We start from the raw sequence: 22,855 nt of genomic DNA, 5'->3' as shown, positions 1-22,855 counted from the left end.
CCATTAATTAAGAAATGAGTGAGGGCAAAAACCGGCCTGTTAGCCTGACATGAATCGTAGGAAAATGCTGGAGTCTATAAGGATGGGATAACTAGGTACTTAGAAAACAATGATATGATTGAACAGACTCAGCATGGTTTATGAAAGAGAAATTATGTTTGACAGACCTTTTAGGAGTTGTTGAAGGAGGTAACTAGCAGAATAGCTAAGGGATGTGATGTTTTTGAAGTTTCAGCAAGTTTTTAAGGTTCAGCATAAGAGGTTAGTAAGCAAAATGAGAATGCACTGGGTTGGAGGTAATATATTGATGTAGATTGGTTACCAGACAGACGATAGTAAGAATAAATGGGTCATCCGCTGCTTGGTGTATGCTGCCACTAGTGCGGTACTGCAAGTATCAATACTTGGGACCACAGCTGCTTGCAATCTGTATCAATGATTTGGATGTGGGGACAAAATTTAATATTTCCCAAGTTTGCTGATGACAAAACTAGGCTGGAATCTGAGTTGGGAAGGATGCAAGGAGGTTTCAAGGGGATTTGGATCAGAGAGTGAGTGGACAAATATATGGCAGATGTAATATAATGTGGAGTTATCCACTATGGTCAGAAAAACCCTAAAGGAGAGTATTTCTTAAGCGATGAGAGGTTGAGAAATGTTGGTTTTTCAAAGACCTGGATGCCCTTCTTCGTGAGTCACCAAAAGCTAAAATGCAGATGCGGCAAGCAATTAGGAAGGCAACTGCAAAGATGGCCTTTATTGTAGGAGGACTTAAATGCAGAGCAGTTGTCCTGATCCTGGAATATCATTTGTGGTTTTGGTCTCATTGCCTAAAGAAGGATATACTTGCCATTGAAGGGAGTGCAACAAAAGTTCACCCGATTGATTGCTGGTGTGGTGAGATTGATGAGAATACTGGGCTTGTTTTCTCTAGAGTTGAGAAGAATGAGCAATGACTCATTGAAACATACAAAGTTTTTACAGGTCTCAACAGGGTAGATGTAGGAAGGATGTTCCCCCTGGCTGCTGAATCTGGAACCGAGGAGACAGTCTCTTATTTGGGACTGAGATGAGGAGGAATCTTCTCTTAGAAGGTGGTGTATCTTTAGAATTCCCTACCCCAGTGGGCTGTGGAGACTCAGATATTGAGTATGTTCATGATGGAGATGGATAGAATTCCAGTCGTTCAAGCTAACAAGCAATATGGGATAGTATAGGTAAATGGCATTGAGGTGAAAGAACAGCCATTATCTAGTTGAATTACAGAGCATGCTTGAGGGGCTGAATGGTTGATCCTGCCCTGATTTCCATGTCCCTATGATAAAACTCTTGTAGCTCTGTTAAGGCCCATGCTTCCAAACAGTCCTTGATGCTTGCACACTCCTGTATTGAACAGATGTACTCTGAATCCCTACTGTGTAACAATCCTACCCCCCTCCCAGGCTCTCTTCTGACTACCTCCCCTACCTCCAAGTCTCTCCTCCCCTACCATCAAATTTGTAGGTCGGTTTTTATCTTGCTGCTGTGCTGGGTCTGGGGAGCTCTGGACTGGTGCCATCTCTATCCTCTATTTATGGAACAGCTTTATTCAAAATAGTAGTGGCCATCACTTGAGGCTGGCTTGAGAGCTGACCAATCCAGAAAAACCATATTGGCTGGTTATGCCAAGTACGTCTCGCATTGACAACACAGAGTGGTTGTATAGGATATGAGACAGCGAGCAATATGGAATAATTAGCATGTAAGAATTCCTGGTGTTCATCTAAAATGTCTGCACAATAATGTATGGAGTACTTGGGGCAGCATGGTGGTACAGCACTGCTGCCTCAGCAGGTTTAATTCCTGGCTTAGGTCACTGTCTGTGTGGAGTTTGCAAATTTTCCCCATGTCTATGTGGATTTCTTCTGGGTACTCTTGTTACCTCCCACAGTCCCTGGATGTGCAGATTAAGTGGATTGGCCATGCTAAATTGCCCCTTAATTTCAGGGGGATTAACAGGGTAAATATGTGGGGTTACATGGATAAGGTCAGGGTAGGATTGTGGTTGGTGCAGACTTGATGGGCCGAATGGCCGCCTCCTGCATTGTAGGATTCTATCTCCAATGAGTAGCAAAAATATCCATTATTTGGGTAGGTTGATCATTCAGCCTATAGGTTTGCATTCAAATGTATTCAAATACTAATATGAATTAAAATCAATATTTGCTATTTTAGCAAACAGTTTAGCCTATTTTTAACAGGCTAATACCTTTATTAAAAATATAGAAAAAGCAATTTAATTGGAGATTATCACAGATATTACAAAACGCACTTCCAACCACTGCATTTCCCGTTTTGCCCATAATATTGAGTTTTTAATCTTTTTCTTCTGTACAAGAATCCCATAATTTTGAGCGTTAGTTTTGGCACAACTGCAAGTTTATTAGGTGACTACAGAGGGTTTTGACATTAACCAGACTGGGTAATCTGCCTTCTCTAAAAGATGATAATGAACCAGTTCAGTTTTTATATTCACTTTGTAAAGAATTAGCTTTTTATTTCAGGAATTTTAAAAATGAATTAATATTGAAATCATGATGTGATTTTTGATTTCCATTTTCTGGATTATTTTCAGATTTGGGATTATTAGTCCAGCAACATGATTACTAAACTACAAACTTGACTCAATTCTTGATATCTTGAGTAATATAAGAAGATAAAAGCTACATTTAAATAGCACAATTTCAATGTCTTAAATCACTTTGCAGCCAATGATGTACTTCTGAGGTGAAGTGACTGTTGTAATATAGAAAACATTGTAGTCAGTCTGTGCAGTACAGGCTTTGAAAGCGGCAGTGTGACTGACCAGATAAAACGCGATACGATTTAGTGATATTGTTTGAGGGATTAATAATGGCCAGGACATAGTGGAGAATTCCTCGTCTACCTTTCAAAATGTGAGATAGTCACAACTGGTGGTCCCTAATGCTCCCTGGCACCTATATGCTTTAGTGGTAACATGCTAGGTACAGGTAGTGTGTCTAATCTCTCAACTGCAATAGTATCAAACTAGGTGGACTGAAAGCTTTTTGAAAATAATTAAAAGGAGACAATCTGTTTATTAACAAAATTATTTGTGCTCCATGAAGGAATGGATGGTTACATGGTTATCTGGAAAAATGAACTTGAGGGATTTTCCTCAGTTGTGTTGGCTAGCTCCATGTGGTGCATATTTTTGAGTAACCCACAGGGTTCATAATACAAATCCTTCTAAAGGTGAGTAATTTACCTTTAGTTACAAGTGTGGTTGGATGCTTCAAGATGTTCTATGAAGCTGTCCTGACCTGTAATGTTTTCTGTTCAATTTGTAATTCAATGGACCCATGAGGGGCTTTTATCAAAAACAAAGTTTAATTAAAGATATTGTTGTGTATAGTAAGACAATTAGCAAGAACTGTTACAATTACAAGCAAAAAACACAACAACCACGATAATGTATAACTGTTAAGGAATATCTCTAATGTGTTCCAATCAAAGCCAACATCCAATACACACAACCCTCCAATTAAGCAGAATACAGCATAATGCCCATTTGTTATCCAGCCTCCTGGGTTTGAATGCTGAAAATCCCTTGTGAAAAAACTCAACGTTGTAGTCGAATCTGTTTCCCAAAGCACAGCTCCTTTAAGGCAGGATGGCAATAAGTCTCGAACTAACCTGAGAATAGTTTTGGAACCAAACAGGGGGAGAGAGAGAGAGACTGCTTCTTAGCTTGCTGCTAAACTGCTTCCAACAACACACTCAAAACAAAAGTGAGAGCCCAAAGGAAAAAACCCTTATCACCTGTCATAAACAAAACTGAAAGCCCTGTTACCTGACTGCTACAGTTTGGCTCCACCGCCAGTGATATCGCTGAAGTAGTAAGCTGCATGATTTTTTAAGAAAAATCTTTATTAAAAGTAGACTGACATGATACTTTAGTGGTTATGTATTGTAACTTGTGCTAAAACTCCCTGCATAGCAATTTAAAAAAAAATGTCCTAATGGGTCACAAGGTATCGAAGTTTCTCATGTACACGCACTTATATCTGTACGTGCTGATTTGTGTAGAAGTGTCCTCTGAAATTGCATTGTGAGGGACAGTGATGGGAAAAGGAGGTAAGAAAGAAAAATGTAACTTGCGTTTTAATGTAGTTCTTCTCCATTTCAAGATGCCACAACCTGTAAATTATTTTTGAAGTGTAGTCACCATTCTTGCATAGGCAAATGTGGGAGCCAATTTGCATAGCAAGATCCCACAAACAATGCCAGTGAGCAAATAGGTGCTGTAAAGTTTAAATAGCAAGGCAATGTAAAAGTGATTCTTTATTAGTTCAGTTGCTTTTCTATATTTCATCTTGCAGAAAATAACTCCACTGGATGTTTTTATAGATTATGTACTTTAATTGTATATGAAGCTTGAATGCAACATGAAATTTTGTGATGAATGGGATGGATAGGATAGAGGTGGAGAGACTCTTCCCGTGCAGAAAGGACAGTAGGACTAGGGGGCACAGCCTCAAGATAAAGGGGGGGCGGTTTAGAACGGAGTTGAGGAAGAACTTCTTCACTCAAAGGGTGGTGAATCTCTGGAATTCTCTACCCGTTGAAGTGGTGGAGGCTGCCTCGCTAAATATTTTTAAGACGCGGGTTGATGGGTTTTTGATAAGAAAGGGGATTAAGGGTTATGGGGAGAGGGTGGGAATGTGGAACTGAACCACAACAGATCAGCCATGATCTTATTGAATGGCGGGGCAGGCTCGAAGGGCTAGATGGCCTACTCCTGCTCCTATTTCTTATGTTCTTATGTTATATTGCTCATCTGCTTAAACCTTGTATCAATGAGCAGATAGAAAATTAAAACCTTGATTAAGTGAGTGAATGAATGAGTCTTTGATAAAAGTTGCAACTGTCTTTATGCAATTAAAAAAAAACTGCATTTTCAATACTGTGCTGATATTTTTGCTGACAAAAATGTAAAGTGCTTTAGGGTATCTCCAGGGCGTGGAAGGTGCAATGTGAGCACATTTTCTTTTTCCTTGGATAAGCTTGAGTTCAGCTGTGTTGGTGCCACTGATTCGGCTCACATGAACTTGGATCCTATCCCAGGAAGAAAGCAATGCCTTCTGGCAAGGAAAGAAAACGAATATAAATACTTCTTGAAGATGTGAAAAAGGGCCATGATACGAGTATGAGCCCAGACATCAGGGGCTGTTTTAACCTAACTGATCAGATGGGAAATGCTACTCTTGCACCCTGCTAAATATTACATTTTTTTTATTCATGATGTAAAACCAGCATTTCACTTGTTCTTGTCGGTTCCTGCTAGGAAATTGCCCCATTGAACATTAGCAGTTTATTTTTAGGTTCAGAGAAACAGCAAAACGGAGGAGTTTGAAGGAATGTTCGAGAGGGGAACTGAGGCAATTGGAACATATTATTGCCAGTAATGGTAGGAATAAAGAGGAGACTGGAGCTTGAAGACTGTAATTCAGACTGGTGAGAGTTGGAGGAAATTACAAAAGCCGAGACAAAATTATGGATGCATTTGTAAATGAGAACATGGATTTTGGACCGGGTGAGTGTTCAGGGACAATGAGTAAAAGGGCAATAAAAGCAACATACAAGTGTGCTGGAAATCTGAAATAAAAATAAAAGTGGTGGAAAAACTCAGCATCTGTGGAGAGAGAAAAAATTAGTATTTTGAGTCGATGTGACTCCTCTTCGGAACTGAACAGGGTAAATGGAGTTTTGATGTACAGGAGTGAGTTTAAGCTAGAACTTAGTTCAAGACAGGTAACAAGCAGTGGTGTTTTGAATACAATGACATTTGAGTGGACTAAAGATCATAGCCCTGATATTTGTAGGGAAGCATGGTTCCTGGGAGCAGGAATGGTGAATGTCAAGAATGTGGCAATTCACTGCCTGTCAGCTTCACAACTTCACACTCCCATGTGTTATACTCTGCTGTGCCCACCCCGCAGCTTAATGTCCCACGCAGCTTGGTATCATCAGCAAACTTTTGTACACTACTCTCTGTCTCTTCATCTAAGTCATTAGATAGATTGTAAATAGCCAGGGCCTCAGCACTGATCATTGTGGGTCTCCACTATTTACAGGTAAGTGGGCAACAAGATGGCAGAGTATAATGCATAGGAGTGTTAGGTTTTTCACTTTCTTTTTAAGAGTAGAAAATCAGAATATTGTTTAAAAAGTGTAAACTTGTAAGTATTGATGTCCACTTGAATGTGCATGCACAAAGAATGTGGAAAATTAGCATGCACATGCAGCAAACCATTAGGAAGGCAATTGTCATGTCGGCTTTTATTGCGAGGGGATTGGTGTACAAGAATAAATAATCTACAAAACCATATTGGTGGTTGGTGGAATTAGCAGTAAAGTAGCAGATGGATTTTAACATAGAAGTGTGAGGTAATGCATTTAGGGAGGTCAAACAGTTGTAGGGAACGCAGATTAAATGAGAATATCCTACGAAGTGTAGATGAAGTGAGAGATCTTGGCATACAAGCACACAGGTACAAAGGCAGCAGTTCAAGTGGACGAGGTTGTAAAGAAGGCCTATGAAATGCTCTCCTCCTTCATTGGCAGAGCTATAGACTATAAAAGTAAGGATATAATGATGGAATGGTTAAAACACTGGTGAGACCATAACTGGAGTATTGCGTGTCGTTCTGGTCACCACATTACAGGAAAGACATTATTTCTCTGGAGATTGCATAGGAAGTTTACAAGGTGTTGCCAGGGCTAGAAAACATGAGAACATAAGAAATAGGAGCAGAAGTGGGCCACCTAGCCCTTTGAGCCTGCCCCGCCATTCAGTAAGATCATGGCTGATCTGAAGTGGCTCAGTTCCACTTTCCCGCTTTCTCCCCATAACCCTTAATCCCCTTGCCTACCAAAAACCTATCTACCCGCATCTTAAATATATTTAGCGAAAACTATAGCTATAAGAAGAGATTGAATAGGCTGGGATTAGTTTGCTTGGAACTAAGAAGGCTGAGTGTTGACTTGATAAAGGCATACAAAATTATAAGGGGTTGCCAAAGAGTAGGCAGAATAAAACTGTTTCCCTTGGTAGAGAATTCTAGAACCAGGAGACATGGATTCAAGATAAATAGGTGTAGAGTGAACGTAAGGAAAAATTATCTTTACACGGAGGGTGGTGGGTGTCTGGAATTAACTGCCTGAATTGATGGTGGAGGCAGAGACTCTGAATATTTTATTTTTTGGGAATCTTGAGTTGTAGAATCAAAGGTCCCAGGAAGTGGGTCCTTACAGAGGAGCAGTTGGCAGCATTTGGTTGTGATGTGGAGAAGTTGAGGGGGGAGAGAACGCTGTATGGGCAAGATTCAGATGAGAGGTAATTGGCCAGGATGTTTTACTGTCTAGTTACCTTCACTGTTGCTCATTATCTATTTACAACAGGGTATTAAGGTAGATGGGGGTGGGTGGCAGTGGTGCCTTCCATGAATGTGTGAAGAAACCAAATTGGGCCAGGAGTTAAGAGACACATTGCTGTGATCAGGGGAATTAATGAAATGTAGCAAGGTTAGTTGGCTTTTGAGCTTTCTGTTGGATTTAAGATTTCAGTTTCAGCTGAAATTGTGGATCAAAAGCACCTTTGAGAAGGGAACCGACATCCTGGGTGGTTGAAAATCTACCAGAGCACTCCATGCAAGAAATAGTTAGGATGTCCAGCCATCCACATTAAACATGAGCAGTGGAGGATGAGGGAATATTTGGGTGTCACCCAAAGCAGATCAGAAGGTTTATATAGTTCATGACTTGGACCTTAAACAAATGGCAAGAGATGAACTCTGCTGGAGTATAATGTTCTGTGGGACAGGAACATGAGGGTTTTTTTGTAGTGGAAGTAAGAAATTAGTTTCACATGAATAAATCACAGGGTGTATGATTAATGAACTTGTTTGAGTAGGTGCTTGGAGAGTGGAAGTAGAAGTCTGGAGCCAATCAGTGGTTAATAGTTCAGTCTTGAGATTGAAGTGGTTAGGATTTGCCCTCTGCCCTCTGGGTTTTCCTGACACAACTTTTTAAAGGCCATTTGAGTTCAACTTTTTGGATGAAATAAGTTTTGATGCCGCCGACAGGATACATGATACCTTTGGTTTCATGAAATAGCGAGAAGAAATAGCAAGGCACCTTGAGAAGAATTGTTTGATAGAGCAGACGCAGCACGGATTCGTTAAGGGGAAGTCGTGTTTGAGGAATTTATTGGAATTCTATGAGGATGTGACTAGTGCAGTAGACAGAGGGGAACCAGTGGGTATGGTGTTTCTCGATTTTTCAGAAGGCGTTTGATAAGGTGCCGCACAAAAGGTTGCTTCAGAAGGTTAGGGGGCATAGAGTTGGGGGTAAGGTGTTAGCGTGGATAGAGGATTGGCTGTCTAATAGGAGACAGAGTTGGTATCAATGGGTGCTATTCTGATTGGCAGTTGGTAACTAGTGGAGTGCCGCAGGGATTGGTGCTGGGGCCTCAGCTATTTACCATTTATATAGATGATCTGGAGGAGGGGGCTGAGTGTAGGGTGTCGAAATTTGCTGATGACACAAAGATAAGTGGAAAAGCAAATTGTGCAGAGGGTGTGGAAAGTCTGCAGAGGGATCTAGATAGGCTGAGCGAGTGGGCGAGGACCTGGCAGATGGAGTACAATGTTAGCAAGTGTGAGGTTATCCACCTTGGCAGGAATAATAGTAGGAGGGATTACTATTTAAAGGGCGAAGAGCTGCAGCATGCTACGGTGCAGAGGGACCTGGGGGTCCTTGTGCATGAGTCGCAAAAACCCAGTCTGCAGGTGCAGCAGGTGATCAGGAAGACGAATGGGATGCTGGCCTTTATAGCGAGGGGGATAGAATATAAAAGCAGGGAGGTCTTGCTGCAACTGTACAGGGCACTGGTGAGGCCGCAGCTGGAGTACTGTGTGCAGTTTTGGTCGCCGCACTTGCGCAAGGATATTTTGGCCTTGGAGGGAGTGCGGAGGAGGTTCACTAGGCTGATACCGGAGTTGAGGGGGTTGGACTATGAAGAGAGACTAAATAGACTGGGCTTGTACTCATTGGAGTTTAGAAGGATGAGGGGGGATCTTATAGAGACATATAAGATAATGAAGGGGATGGATAGGGTAGAAGTAGGGAGATTCTTCCCGCTCAGAAAGGACAGCAGGACTAGAGGGCACAGCCCCAAGATAAGGGGGGGGGGCAGTTTAGAACGGAGTTGAGGAGGAACTTCTTCACTCAAAGGGTGGCGAATCTCTGGAATTCTCTGCCCGTTGAAGTGGTGGCAGCTACCTCGCTAAATATGTTTAAGACACGGGTAGATAGGTTTTTGGTACGCAAGGGAATTAAGGGTTATGGGGAGAAAGCGGGAAAGTGGAACTGATCCACTTCAGATCAGCCATGATCTTATTGAATGGCGGGGCAGGCTCGAGGGGCTAGATGGCCTACTCCTGCTCCTATTTCTTATGTTCTTATGGTTCAGATAAGACTTTATTTGCAGCTATTTAATTCTGACTGCTCAAAAAGTGTTCTCTTACATTCATTGTCATTGCTTAATTTATGTTCTGTGGGATTTGCTCTTGTAGAAGTTGATGTAGTGGCAATACAATGCAACTCAATGTTTTTGAAGTGTTGTCTTATGATCAAAGTTCATAAAACTAGAATTGCTTGTAAATCCATAATTGCAATTGTACTTTTGTGCGGTTATCCAAGAATATACCCTTGTAAAATTATAAATTAATTTGATTCAATTTAAGGTTTACATTTAAGATGAGTAAAGAAAACAATTACTTTTATATAACACCTTTCAATCCAAAATCCTAATTGCTGCTGCAGGTTAGAGTAACATGGCAAGACCCCACAAATGACAGAGATCAAGTAATAGTTGGTTGTGGTAATGCTCTGTAATTTTTCTATCGACTTGAGAGGAGAGATGGCTCTTTCAGCATCCCTGACAGTATAGCATTCCCTAACTATAATGCTGAAGTGTCAGCATATCTTGCAAGTTGCTCCTGAGGGGTGGTATGAAATTGCAACCCGTTGTGCTGTCTAACCACATAGAAGAAAAGTTACTAGTGTCACTGATCTCAGGAGGTATATTAGTGCTAAATCTATGGCTGGTCTGAACATGCCTAGGACTTTGGTAGTTGAACCATGGAAGATTAATTGGGATTGTGCATAAAGGATTATCCATCCAGTGACACATGGGAAGTAAGTGTATGTGTCACTAGATATGGGGAACAGGTGGGGAAGTAAATTTGAGACCAAGGAGAGATCGACCATAATCTGAATGGTGGAGCAGGCTTGAAGTGGCTGAATTTGCCTACTTCTGTTCCTAGTTCCTGTGTTACATGAAGGCAGGATCTGACCTGGCTCTACTATCCTTCATTGTCAAATAGCCTGTGAAGTTTCCCTCTTTGTTGAATAATTGTTTCTTGGGTGTAATATCAGAAGGCTGGGATTGCTCGTGGACAAAATAAGAATATGGGTTCTCAAAAGAAGCAGGGAGGTGAAAAAACTCAATTTAAAATCAGAACATCCATTTTGGTGCAAAGAAAAGTTTAAAATATTAATTGATAATGGGTGAAATGGGTTTATTCCTGAAGGAAGTAGTTAACTATGAGTTTAAAACTTAACACTCAACAAAACATCGGAAACGGCTGCTTGTGCAAATTCACCTAAAGGTTAATTTAACTGTCTTTCAGAAGATCACTCACTTCTGTGGAAAGTACATGAAAGTTGGGTGAACTGTGTCTTTAGGGCAATATTTTTGTATGTCCTGTTCACAGGATAATGTGAACTTTTTTTTAAAAGCTGGCTTTGCGTGTCCTGGCAAAACGGAACAAAACAAAACCAGAAAAAAATCATAAGCTAAATGGATGAGACAGATTTTGGAGGTCGTCAGTGGAGGGCATTTGCAACATTGAGTTTCCCGCTCCATCACGGCACCTAGTTATCTATTAAGCAATTGAGGTATTGCCTTGGTGCAGCACTGGAGCAACGTTATGTTGTCAGAGGTGATATCTTTTAAGTGATATGTTAAATTGAGATCTCTTGTACCTGTTAGGGTGAATGTTTTAAAAAAAAATCCATGACACAATTTTGGAGAAGAACAGGGTGTCAATCCAGCTATCGGTTTAAGTTGATGAAAAAATGTATTTTGTCATTTCATCATCATTGCTGTTTGAGACCTTGCTGTGTGCATGTTGGCTAAAATATTTGTTTAAAAGTGACTACAGATTAAAAGTAATTAAATAGTTTTGAAATGTTTTAGGATGTGCTGAAGATGTGAAAGACTGTATTTTTGAAAAACAGACACAGGAAATTGGGTTGGTGAGTTGCAAAGAAAATGAAGCATGACTAAGTGCAAGTTAATGAGACTAGGAAAGGGAAGCAAGCAGTGAGGATGTAAATTAGATTGCAGTGTGGCTAGTGAGAAGAGTCCATGAAACCACAAACATGGTGTGCAGCAGGGTTGAGAATGTGAACTTGATCTTTGGGGTTATAACCAGGTGGATTGAACAAGAAGATGACAAGGCAAGACTTGTCTCTGCAGGCTTCTGAACTCGACCATCAGGCTCAATGTGGGTCAGAAACTTGCACTATGGGAAAACAGCCACTCATTGTTATTTTCCAAAAGTGGCCAATTAATGGTCAGAGGGTGGTTTTGTCATCCAATTAAGGGATCATGGGTAGATTGGGAGATGCGTGTGTGCATGCATATGCACACACGTTTGAAAGCAATAGGAGGATACAATGTCAAGTAGGGTCGGAGCCAATTCTTTCAAAGTTTAAATTAAAAATGCCTTTTGCACCTGGGTGATCACTATGTGGGATTATCCCTCTACAGAGTGGCCTGCAATTGCTGGGAGGCAGTCTCCAGCCAATTAGATTGGATACTGGCAGAACCATTGCCATTCCCTTTTCCTTTTGTGCCATGACATCTTTGTTATTTAATCTTTCCCACTCCATACCCTATTCTATTCCTTCTCCTCTTCCACCCCCCACCCCCCTCCTTTTACAATGGCATAAAACATCACATTTCTACATTTTAGGAGAGTTACATCTGACTCGGTATTAACTCTGTTCCTCTCTCTCCACTGATGCGTCTGAGTATTACAACATTTTGTTTCTGTTTTGGATTTGCAGTATTTAGCTTTTAACATTAGAAGTATTTTTATTTGGCTTCAGGTAATGACAATGAAATTTGATTTATTATTGTCACATGTATTAATGCAGTGTTTCTTGCGCACTATATGTACTGTTCATAGAGAAGGAAACGAGAGAGTGCAGAATGTATTACAGTCATAGCTAGGGTGTGGAGAAAGATCAACTTAATGTAGTTTCCAATGCTGTTAATAGTGAAATGGATATTATTTCATAGAAAAACAGATATAGCTTTGTTTAGAAGAAACCAGAAAGGGGAATCTCTGTCTTCTGTACGTATTGGAAACTACTGAGACTTGTCACATGGTATTCCATGCTGTCTGGTTCATTTACTTAACCAAAAATTACATTCCACAAAAAGGAACCTTTTTAATTAAAGGAGGACTTTTTTTTTAAAGAAAAGTTTATGGAGGAAGCAGAAGTTCAAATACAAGATGTTGAACTTGTGGTATCACTCAGGCCAGAAACTTCAAAGTGTTTTATGAAGATAGCCTAGATCCTAAGTTTTTACCCTTGGATTTGACATGGGGTGAGCATAAGATGTTTCACTCCAGGGAGAGTTACATTTGATTCAAGTGACCCACTAGGATGCTTTTGTCAAACAAAGTTTATAAAACAGTTAAAATATAATTTAAAAATTTAGCACAACTTTTATCAATTGTAGGAATCAAACATGATAGAGAATAAATCTTTAACAGCTAGCTAACTAATAAACCAAGCAGCTAATGATAAATCGGGTCTAACAAAACACCTTTTTCCAGAAAAAGCAATACGCTCACATGATGCTGAATTTTGCAGCTTTTTAACACTTGCTATGAATTGCTCCTTTGACTGTTGAATTAAATCTGAGGCTTCCTAGTCCTGGAACTTTCAGCACGCTTCTGGAGAGTGAAACATGGCTTCATGAAAGTACAGTGAGGGATTCGCTAGACTATGAAGTCACAGGCTGTGTTTGTACACAATTCTACTGATGGCCTTTCGTGCTTCTTGGATGCCCAGTCTTGAGTTGCTAGGTCTGTTTGATATCTGTCCCATTTTAGCACAATGAAGTTGCCAGACAACATGGAGGGTATCCTCAATATCGTATGGAACTTTGTCTCGACAAGGGTTGTGCAGTGGTCATCTCTACCATTACTGTCATGACAGTAGTGGTAGATTAGTGAGGATGAGATCAAGTAGTTTCTTCTTTCTTGGTTCCTTCATTAGCTGCTGAAGACCCAGTCTAGCATCTATGTCCTCTAAGGCTTTGCCAATTAAGTTAATGGTGGTGCCACTGAGCCACTCTTGGTGATGGATATCCCTTAGAGTACCTACTGTACATTCTGTGCCCATGCCACCCTCAGTGCTTCCTCCAACTGGTGCTCAACATGGAGGAATATTAACTGGGCGAGGACCGTGGGTGGTGAACAGGAGGTTTCCACTCATATTTGACCTCATGACATGACATGACATGACATTTCACGGGTCCAGAATCAGTGTTGAGGTCTTCCAGGACAATTCCTTACCAACTCTACACCACTATGCTGTCATCTCTGGTAGGTTTGTCCAGTTGGTGGAACAGTGTCAATAAGGTATGATTCCGTGAGTACGACTGTGTCAGTCATTGCTTGAACAGTCTTTTTGATAGCTCTCCCAAGTTTAGAACAAGCCCTAGATACTTTGCAGGGTTGTTAGGGCTGGATGTGCCAGTGACATTTCTGGTGCTGAGGTCAATGCTGGGTGGTCGGTTCAGGTTTTATTCCCTTTACACTTAGTATCGCTTTGAGGCAATGGAGTGGCTTGGTTGGCTATTTCAGAGGGCATTTAAGATATAATCACATTGCTGGGAGTTTGGAGTCTTGTGCGCCAGACCAGATAAGGGTGGCAGATTTCCTCCCCTGAACCGAATGGGATTTACAACAATTGACGATGATTATGTGGCCATTAGTTCAGCTTTTAATTCCAGATTTATTAATTGAATTTAAATTCCATCTGCTGCTGTGATGGGATTTGAAGCTATGTCCCCAGAGCTTTTTCCTGTGGATTACTGGTCAAGTAGCATTACCATTATACCTTTGCCTTCCCATAAAAGTTAAAACTAGGCTGGATACAGTTGTGATTGGTTGTCCAACTTGCAGTTGGCTTATTGGGTAAGCGATTGATCTGGAGGGGTCTTGGTGACTTTATTGGTCTTTCATGGGGTATGATTAAGAATGCATTTGGGAATTGGCATTGATGCCACATTTTCACCAGTAATCATCTGACCATTTCAGCAATTTTACAGAATACAGTATGTGCAGTGGATTACTTTGACCTAGCACCCTCACATGAGGTGTTGAAGCTGTGGAGGTCAACTTCTATTGTTCTTGTGGAAATGGATGGCCCAGTTGCCACTGGAAACTTGGAAGTGTTTTTTTTAATGATGATATGAAGAATGATGCTGTCTTCAAGCAAAATAATTTCCTACAGGGTGTTGCAGCCCAACCTGTCCAGTTTTAGAGCTTGAGTTGTCAGTATAACATACAATACCTTGTATTATATGATCTTGGTTCAGCTGAAAAAAACCCCTGTTTATACTAGGAGTTTGTTGCTAAGTTGCTGAATGTAATTTGGCATGGATGGGACAGTAGTGCCCTTCTCATGTCATGTTTTGACACCACTTGTGGCAAGTCTCAGGGAAGCAGTTGATTTGGCTCTTGGGAAGCTTTAGTGCAATGTATGTTTTATATTCAGTTTGTCAGTGAGTGATGGTATCCGGTGTTTGAGTTCCAGTTGGACAGTTTGAGAAGGGGACACTGTGTTGGAGTGGGTTCAGTTCTGTATTTTAGTCGTCAGTTAGGTGAGGATAACTCCAATCTGCTACTCATCTCAAACCTGCACCCTCCTCTTATTGGTGATGGTGATCCAGAAACTGTAAATACAAATATAAGGGAGGATTTTGGCCAGCTACGGTAAGTATTACAATCCTTTGAGTGGATATAACTACAATCACAGAAAAATATAGCTTTGAAGGTGGGAGTGAGGCCAGTTGTACCTATGCTGACTGAGCTATCCAATTAATCCCATACTTCTGCTCTTTTTCTATAGCCTTGTATTTTTTCTCTTCAGTTTTACGTTCTATTAACTTTCAAAAGTTACTTTTGATTCTGCTTCCACCATTCTTTCAGGCAATGCAGTCAAAATAATCCAAACGCCCTGTTTTTTTTGTGTGTTATTCCTGATTCGTTTTACAACCAACATCAATCTGTATCCCCTGTCTACTGATCCTTCTGCCCACGGAAACAGTGGCCTGGATCTTCCGAGCAGGGGAAATGATGTAATTGCAATCATTTAGAGCCTCAACTTGACACTGCTGTATACTTCTACCTGGACCTTCTGAGTATGGTTCCACAAAAAGTTAATGCATTGAGGAACTGCATTGACAAGGAGTAGAGTTGGAAAAAATCTGAACATAACTCCCTTTGTACAGCACTAGTTTAAAGGCCAAATTTGAATTTTTGTATGGGTAGGTGGTAGAATAACTATCCAGGTAATCGGGTAAGTACGTATAACTGTCCGAAGTTTTTGATTCTAACTCCATGCTGGAGACATTCATGGAGGGTCCCAGGAAGCAGGGGAATTCCCATAGGAAGTTGAAATATTCCAGGAAGGTTCCCTGTGTGAGGGTCATGGACCCAAATCCCAAGATACATTATAAAGACCCCAACAATTTTTCTATTTTGGCATCAATGTGAGGATAGGGTGCTTTACTTTGAGTATTTCCACTGACAAAATTAGGGATCTTCTGATAAAAAAGACGTTTTAGTCATAAGACATTTTAAATATATCCCTAACAAAGGAAACATCTCAAATATTAACAGTTGAACAATATTTAACAAGTGGAAGGGAACAACTTCAATTTCTAACTGATCAATGCTTCAGTTCCAAATAAGCAGCAATCTCTTACAGACTTAATATTCCACTTTAAATACGGTTAGCAGCCATAAATATACCTGCTATAATGTGTGTAGACAACCTGGAAGCTTTGAGAGGTTTTGAGTTTCCAAGCAGCTTGTAGACCTCTGTCTTTAAACAAACCCCAGCCAGAACTGAAAGCTGTTTTTCTGCTACAAATCTAGCTCCTCCCATTAATCACATTATTAAATGACGCTGTCAGTTGACCTAATCAAAAACCTTGGGGAAATCTGAAATAAACAAAAATCCATCTCTCCTAAGTAAATCTTGACAAGAATCTTCCAACTGCTGGTGATATGGAAACTGAAAAATTTGGGCCAGTTTCTCCTTTTCAAATCTTTCCCTTTTTTGATTTCAATTCTGGTAAACTTTTGTTTGCTGTAACCAAAACAACCTGCAGTCTGTCCACATAACTGAAGTCTCTCATCCAGGATACCTTATTAGTAAATCTCTTCTGCATCCTCTCAAGCTTGTGCATGAGTCGCAAAAACCCAGCTTGCAGGTGCAGCAGGTGGTCAGGAAGGCGAATGGGATGCTGGCCTTCATAGCGAGGGGGATTGAATATAAAAGTAGGGAGGTCTTGCTGCAGCTGTATAGGGCATTGGTGAGGCCGCAGCTGGAGTACTGTGTGCAGTTTTGGGCGCCGCACCTGCGCAAAGATATTTTGGCCTTGGAGGGAGTGCAGAGGAGGTTTACTAGGCTGATACCGGAGTTGAGGGGGTTGAACTATGAGGAGAGGCTGAATAAACTAGGCTTGTACTCGTTGGAGTTTAGAAGAATGAGGGGAGATCTCATTGAGATGTATAAGATGATGAATGGGATGGATAGGATAGAGGTGGAGAGACTCTTCCCACTGGAAAATAGACAGTAGGACTAGGGGGCACAGCCTCAAGATAAAGGGGGGGCGTTTTAGAATGGAGTTGAGGAGGAACTTCTTCACTCAAAGGGTGGTGAATCTCTGGAATTCTCTACCCGTTGAAGTGGTGGAGGCTGCCTCGCTAAATATTTTCAAGAAGCGGGTTGATGGGTTTTTGATAAGAGAGGGGATTAAGGGTTATGGGGAGAGGGCCGGAAAGTGGAACTGAGCCACGACAGATCAGCCATGATCTTATTGAATGGCGGGGCAGGCTCGAAGGGCCAGATGGCCTACTCCTGCTCCTATTTCTTATGTTCTTAAGCCTTGACAATCTTTCTGGAGTATTTAATACTACTCCAGTTAAAGCCTAACTAGTGCTTAAAAGTTTAGCTCAACTTCCTTGCTCTTGTACTCCATTTCTTTATTAATAAAACCAAGGAATCACATTTTTTTAAATGGCCCTCTTAACTTATCCTGTCACCTTCAAAGATTTTGTTTCTGTACCACCTTAATAATAATATAATTTTGTTTATATGTCTGTCCTCATTCTTCTCCTAAAATGTCACTTTGTATTTCTCTGCATGAACTTCACTGTAAGAAGTCTCACAACACCAGGTTAAAGTCCAACAGGTTTATTTGGTAGCAAAAGCCACTAGCTTTTGGAGTGCTGGCTACCCCTTTGTCAGGTGAGTGGGAGTTCTAATCACAAACAGGGCATATAAAGACACAAACTCATTTTACAGAATAATGATTGGAATGCAATTCTTTACAGCTAATCAAGCCTTAAAGGTACAGACAATGTGAGTGGAGAGAGCGTTAAGCACAAGTTAGAGATGTGTATTGTCTCCAGACAGGACAGTTAATGAGATTTTCCAAGCCCAGACATGTTGTGGGGGTTACAGATAGTGTGACATGAACCCGAGATCCCAGTTGAGGCCGTCCTCGTGTGCAGAACTTGGCTATCAGCCTCTGCTCAGCGACTCAGCGCTGTAATGTGTCATGAAGGCTGGCTTGGAGAACGCTTACCCGAAGATCACAGGCCGAATGCCCATGACCGCTGAAGTGTTCCCCAACAGGAAGAGAACACTCTTGCCTGGTGATTGTCGAGTGGTGTTCATTCATCTGTTGTTGTAGCGGAGAAGCTACAACATTCCCTCCGGAGCCTTCAACGTATCATTGATGAAGACAAACATCTCACCAAGGACATCCCCACACCCCGACTTCTTGCCTTCAAACAATCACAGAACCTCAAATAGACCATTGTCCGCAGCAAACTACCCAGCCTTCAGGAGAATAGTGACCATGATATCACACAACCCTGCCACGGCAATCTCTGCAAGATGTGCTGCATCATCGACATAGATGCCGTCATCTCATGTGAGAACACCATCCATCAGGTACACAGTACATATTCTTGCAACTCGTCCAATGTTGTCTACCTGATTCACTGCAGGAAAGGATGTCCCAAGGCATGGTACATTAGGGAGACCATGCAGGCACTATGACAATGATGAATGAACACTGCTTGACAATCACCAGGCAAGACTGTTCTCTTCCTAGTTGGAAAACAATTCAGTGGTCACAGGCATTTGGCCTCTGACCTTTTTGTAAGTGTTCTCCAAGGCAGCCTTCACAACACAGCGCAGAGTCACTGAGCAGAGACTGATGTCCAAGTTCCGCACACATGACGACAGCCTCAACCGGGATTTTGGGTTCATGTCACACTATCTGTAACCCCCACCACTTGCCTGGGCTTGCAAAATCTGACTAACTGTCCTGTCTGGAGACAATACAAATCTCATCTTTAACCTGTGCTTAACGCTCTCTCCACTCACATCATCTGTACCTTTTAAGGCTTGATTAGCTGTAAAGAATCACATTCCAATCATTATTCTGTAAGTTGAGTTTGTGTCTGTTATATGCCCTGTTTGTGATAAACTCTCACTCGTCTGAGGAGGGGCAGCCAGCGCTCTGAAAGCTAGTGGCTTTTGCTACCAAATAAACCTATTGGACTGGTGTTGTGAGACTTCTGTGTTTACCCCAGTCTAATGCCAGCATCTCTACATCATAACTTTCATTGGTCATGTGTCAGTCCATTTCACCAAGCTGTCTGTTACTATTCATCACTTTTTTACAACATTTGAGATTTGTCTCATCTGAAAATGTAAATTTTGTTGTATATACCCAAGTCTAGGGCATCTTTCAAAAAGAGCCACTGACCCTGGAGAACACACTGAGGAATTAATATTTTGGTGCTATACCTATTATCAGTTTTCTTCCCTCCTGTCTTGAAAGCACTGATTCTTGGCTAAGCTGTGATTTCACGGGTGTAGGTACCTGTGTAAAGTCAATCTACATTCCATTTGATTCTTTGGAAGTTGTGCTTGGTTGAGTTCTACAGATTCACTTTCAAATGGGAGTCACTGGATTGCAAGTTTTGTTTTTTTAAACCCTGTTTCTTCCTCCTTTACCCTAGGTATTGCATGCAGTTGAGATCAGCTTATTCTGCTCAGAATGGGAGTGAGTAGCTGTGATCCGTATGTATGCAAGTTATCCTTAACTTGTGTTTCTGATGGCAAACTTAAAAATGTTTGTTTTTCCCTTACAGTACCACAGGATTACCTTGTGCTGATGCAGAAGGTTTATGGTGGACACAGAATGACCTGCACAGACTGAAAGCTGGATTGAAATTGTTCTAGTGAAGAAAACTTATTTTCAAATGTTTCATTATTTTCCATTTTGAGACCTATTATTCCTCTCCCTTAAACATGTGCGCTATTGTAGTTGCACATGCATGTATCGAATATTGAAGAATCTCCACATGAATTTGCCTTTTCTTCCTTGATGTTCACATGCCTGTTGTATTTTTCCAATACTTCCCATTTCTATTCAAGCTTATTTATGATGAGTTTTCAATAAAGATTTTCTTCATTGGCAGTCTCAGGCTTGGAATTGGGTAGAATGAAATGATATTTCACCAGTTATGAACTGTCGTAAAACCAGTTCCCTTCAAACTCATGTTGATGTTCCTCTCAAACTCAATCAATTGTGTTTATAGAATTCTGCAATGTTATATGCATGTAAACGGTAGGAGGCTACCATATTTTTTATATAGCCAAAAATAAATCCTGACAGTTAACTGGGTTTTTTTTTGTGTATGTTTCATCTTTTACTTAAGAGAAAAGTACCTCCTCACGTTCCCTTGCCACAAGCAGGTATGGAGTCACCATTTCTTTCCCTCTGGGAAAATTGCAAATCTAGTATGTATAAGGGAGAAATGACCAGCTTAGTCCACAAATGTATTGATTTTCCCAGGCAGTTTAGGATTGTTAACCTGACAAGCGTGCAAGACACTAGCAAATAATGCAAAAACACAGCTCAGCTAATAAAAATGTTGTGTAACACTGGATTAATAAAACAAGGAAACATGGTAAATGATTCCTGGGAGTATTCATTGCAAGAGATACTAACAGCATATCATCATAGACTATTATATAACTAGACTTTGATAACATCTCAAATTGGAATAATAGGGTAATAAACATGTTTAGGCTAAATAGCTGTTAGGGGGTATGGGAGAAGAATAATAGGTTATGGAAGTAGAGACTGGGGAGGATTGTCATCATGGGGGAGAAGGGAAAGGGGATCAGTGTCTATCAGCCAAGATCATCTGGGTTGAAAATAAGGCAGGCAGCTTTTTTTACATGAGAAGTGGCCAACTAAGGTCCACTAGTCTTAATTGATTAATTAATGGAAACAATTAGGCAAAAATTTTATCATTGTGTAATTTTCCTGTTAAACAGCAGTCATCACTGCCAAGAACTCCTTTCTGACACAATCTTGAGGTTTGAGGCCAAGACATTCCATTTTAGCAATAGAAAGCCTAACATTGCACTCTACAACTTTGATGAAAGATGACATGCTGAAGTATATAAATCGGGGGTGGAGGGGGGGGTGCTAAAAAACTGCTGGAAGAAAAGCAAGTATTAGTTAATATCAGGTTAGCAAGCTGTATTTGGGTGTCTCAAAAAAAAATCAAAAAAAGCAAGATTGGCTATCATGCTGGTTTTCCACCAGTGTTCCTGAGGTTAAATTGAGAAATCTAATTTGCAAAATTAATAAATTTGCTAGTGCAGAGACTCAGATGTCCAGTTTTTGCAGTGCAGCAATCAACAAAAATGTTTACTCAGTTAATGCAATTCTGAGACTTTTGTGACTAATGTGCTCTGGTCAGGCTACATAAACAGCAGCCTACTCTGCCATTCAGTTCAGGCTATGGTTGAATTTTCACATTTTTTCTGCTTCCAGCCATTCCCTCCCCTCCCCAACATCTCTTGGTATTGGAAGAATCTAACAAACTCAATCCTAAATATGCTCAACAACTGAGCATCTGCAGCTTTCTGTATAACTGAAGCACAGCCTCCCTACTTCTGCATTCAACTTCCCTTGTAATAAATGATAACATTGTATTAGCTTTCCTAATTATGTTATATCAGCATAGTAACCTTTTGTGATTCACATGTTAGGATACCCAAAACCCTATACATCTCACTATTTGGATAATATGTTTTTTTAATGCTTCCTGCCAAAATGGACAATGGCCCATTTTCCAAAAAATATACTATTTGCCAAATCTTTGCCCACTCACTTAACCGTTGCAGCCTCCTTACATGCTCGTCACAACTTACTTTCCTACCTACCTGATTGGCATAGACAAGTTGGACCGAAGGACCTGTTTCCATGTGATAAACCTCTATGACCCTAACCTTATGTCATTAGCAAATTAAGTAACCATGTATTTGGTCCCTTCATTCAAGTCATTTGGGGCAGCACAGTGGTTAGCACTGCTGCCTCACAAAGCCAGGGATCTGGGTTTGATTCCTGTTTTGGGTACTGTTTGGAGTTTGCACATTCTCCCAGTGTCTGTGTGGGTTTCCTCTGGATGCTCTAGTTTCCTCCCATAGGTTAGGTGGATCAGCCATGCTAAATTGCTCCTTGTCAGGGGCACTAGTTAAGGTTAATACATGGAGTTATGGGGATAGGGCCGAGGTGGAATTGTGGTTGGTGCAAACTCAAAGGGCCAAACGGCTTCCTTCTGCACTATGTTGAAGCCTCAGCACTGACCACTGTGGTACACCTCCCAGAAATGACCTATTTGTGTCTACCATTTTCTGTTGGCTAGCTAATCTTCTCTCCATCCCAATGTGCTACACCATGAGCTTTCATTTTCCAAAATAACCTTTGTGGCATCTTTTAACATGCCTTCTGGAAATGTGTATATCTATCTACAGCAAACTACTCCAATAAATGTGTTAAATGATTTTCTTCCCAAAACCATGCTGACTCAGCCTGTTTACCTGTCTTTATCAAAGTGGATTTAACCAATTCTCAATCTGTGCTAATATTATCCCCAATCTGTCTTGATCCCAGTATTGTACTTTTGTCATTTGACATAAATGAGCCACCTTAAACCATAGCATTGGTGCAAGGCCAATTGTCAGAGCAGAAGATTGCTATGAAGAAGCACAGGGCAGGACTTTCCCTGGAGGCTTTGGATTACACCATCCTTAGTGATGGAAGGCCTCCTATTGACTGCCAGCTTCACGAGCCACTAAAGTAGTAGCAGGCTGCCTTTCCAGGTAAGTGAGAGGGCGGTGCCCCAACATGGAGATGTCTTCAACTTTTATAAGTTTAAAGTAAAAAGCCTCCCCAGCATCAGGTCACCATTGTGGAGGGGAACTAGCCAGAGAGGCTGACTTCAGGAAGCTGCCCTGTTCCCTGACCACTACTAGACATGGAGGCAGACTGAAATATGAGTTGGCTTCAGAAAATAGACTTTTAATTGAT

At 41.0% G+C, this 22,855-nt stretch overlaps 1 protein-coding gene across 1 annotated transcript in view; it reads left to right on the top strand.

Annotated features, from left to right (window-relative positions):
* las1l (LAS1 like ribosome biogenesis factor) overlaps window positions 1–20,176 on the top strand; it is an 81,621-nt gene extending 61,445 nt beyond the window's left edge. Inside the window, exon 13 of the mRNA XM_080187449.1 lies at window positions 19,617–20,176. Within this exon, the coding sequence (XP_080043575.1) occupies window positions 19,617–19,707 (91 nt within the window). The 3' untranslated portion in view covers window positions 19,708–20,176. The remainder of the gene's footprint in view (window positions 1–19,616) is intronic.
* The last annotated feature ends 2,679 nt before the right edge of the window (window positions 20,177–22,855 follow it).

This window comes from Carcharhinus amblyrhynchos, chromosome 4, assembly GCF_965287045.1.
Source record: "Carcharhinus amblyrhynchos chromosome 4, sCarAmb.v2.hapA, whole genome shotgun sequence".
Classification (NCBI taxonomy): Eukaryota; Metazoa; Chordata; class Chondrichthyes; order Carcharhiniformes; family Carcharhinidae; genus Carcharhinus; species Carcharhinus amblyrhynchos.
Note: the sequence above shows the minus strand (reverse complement) of the source record. Positions and strands in the feature narration are given on the sequence as shown.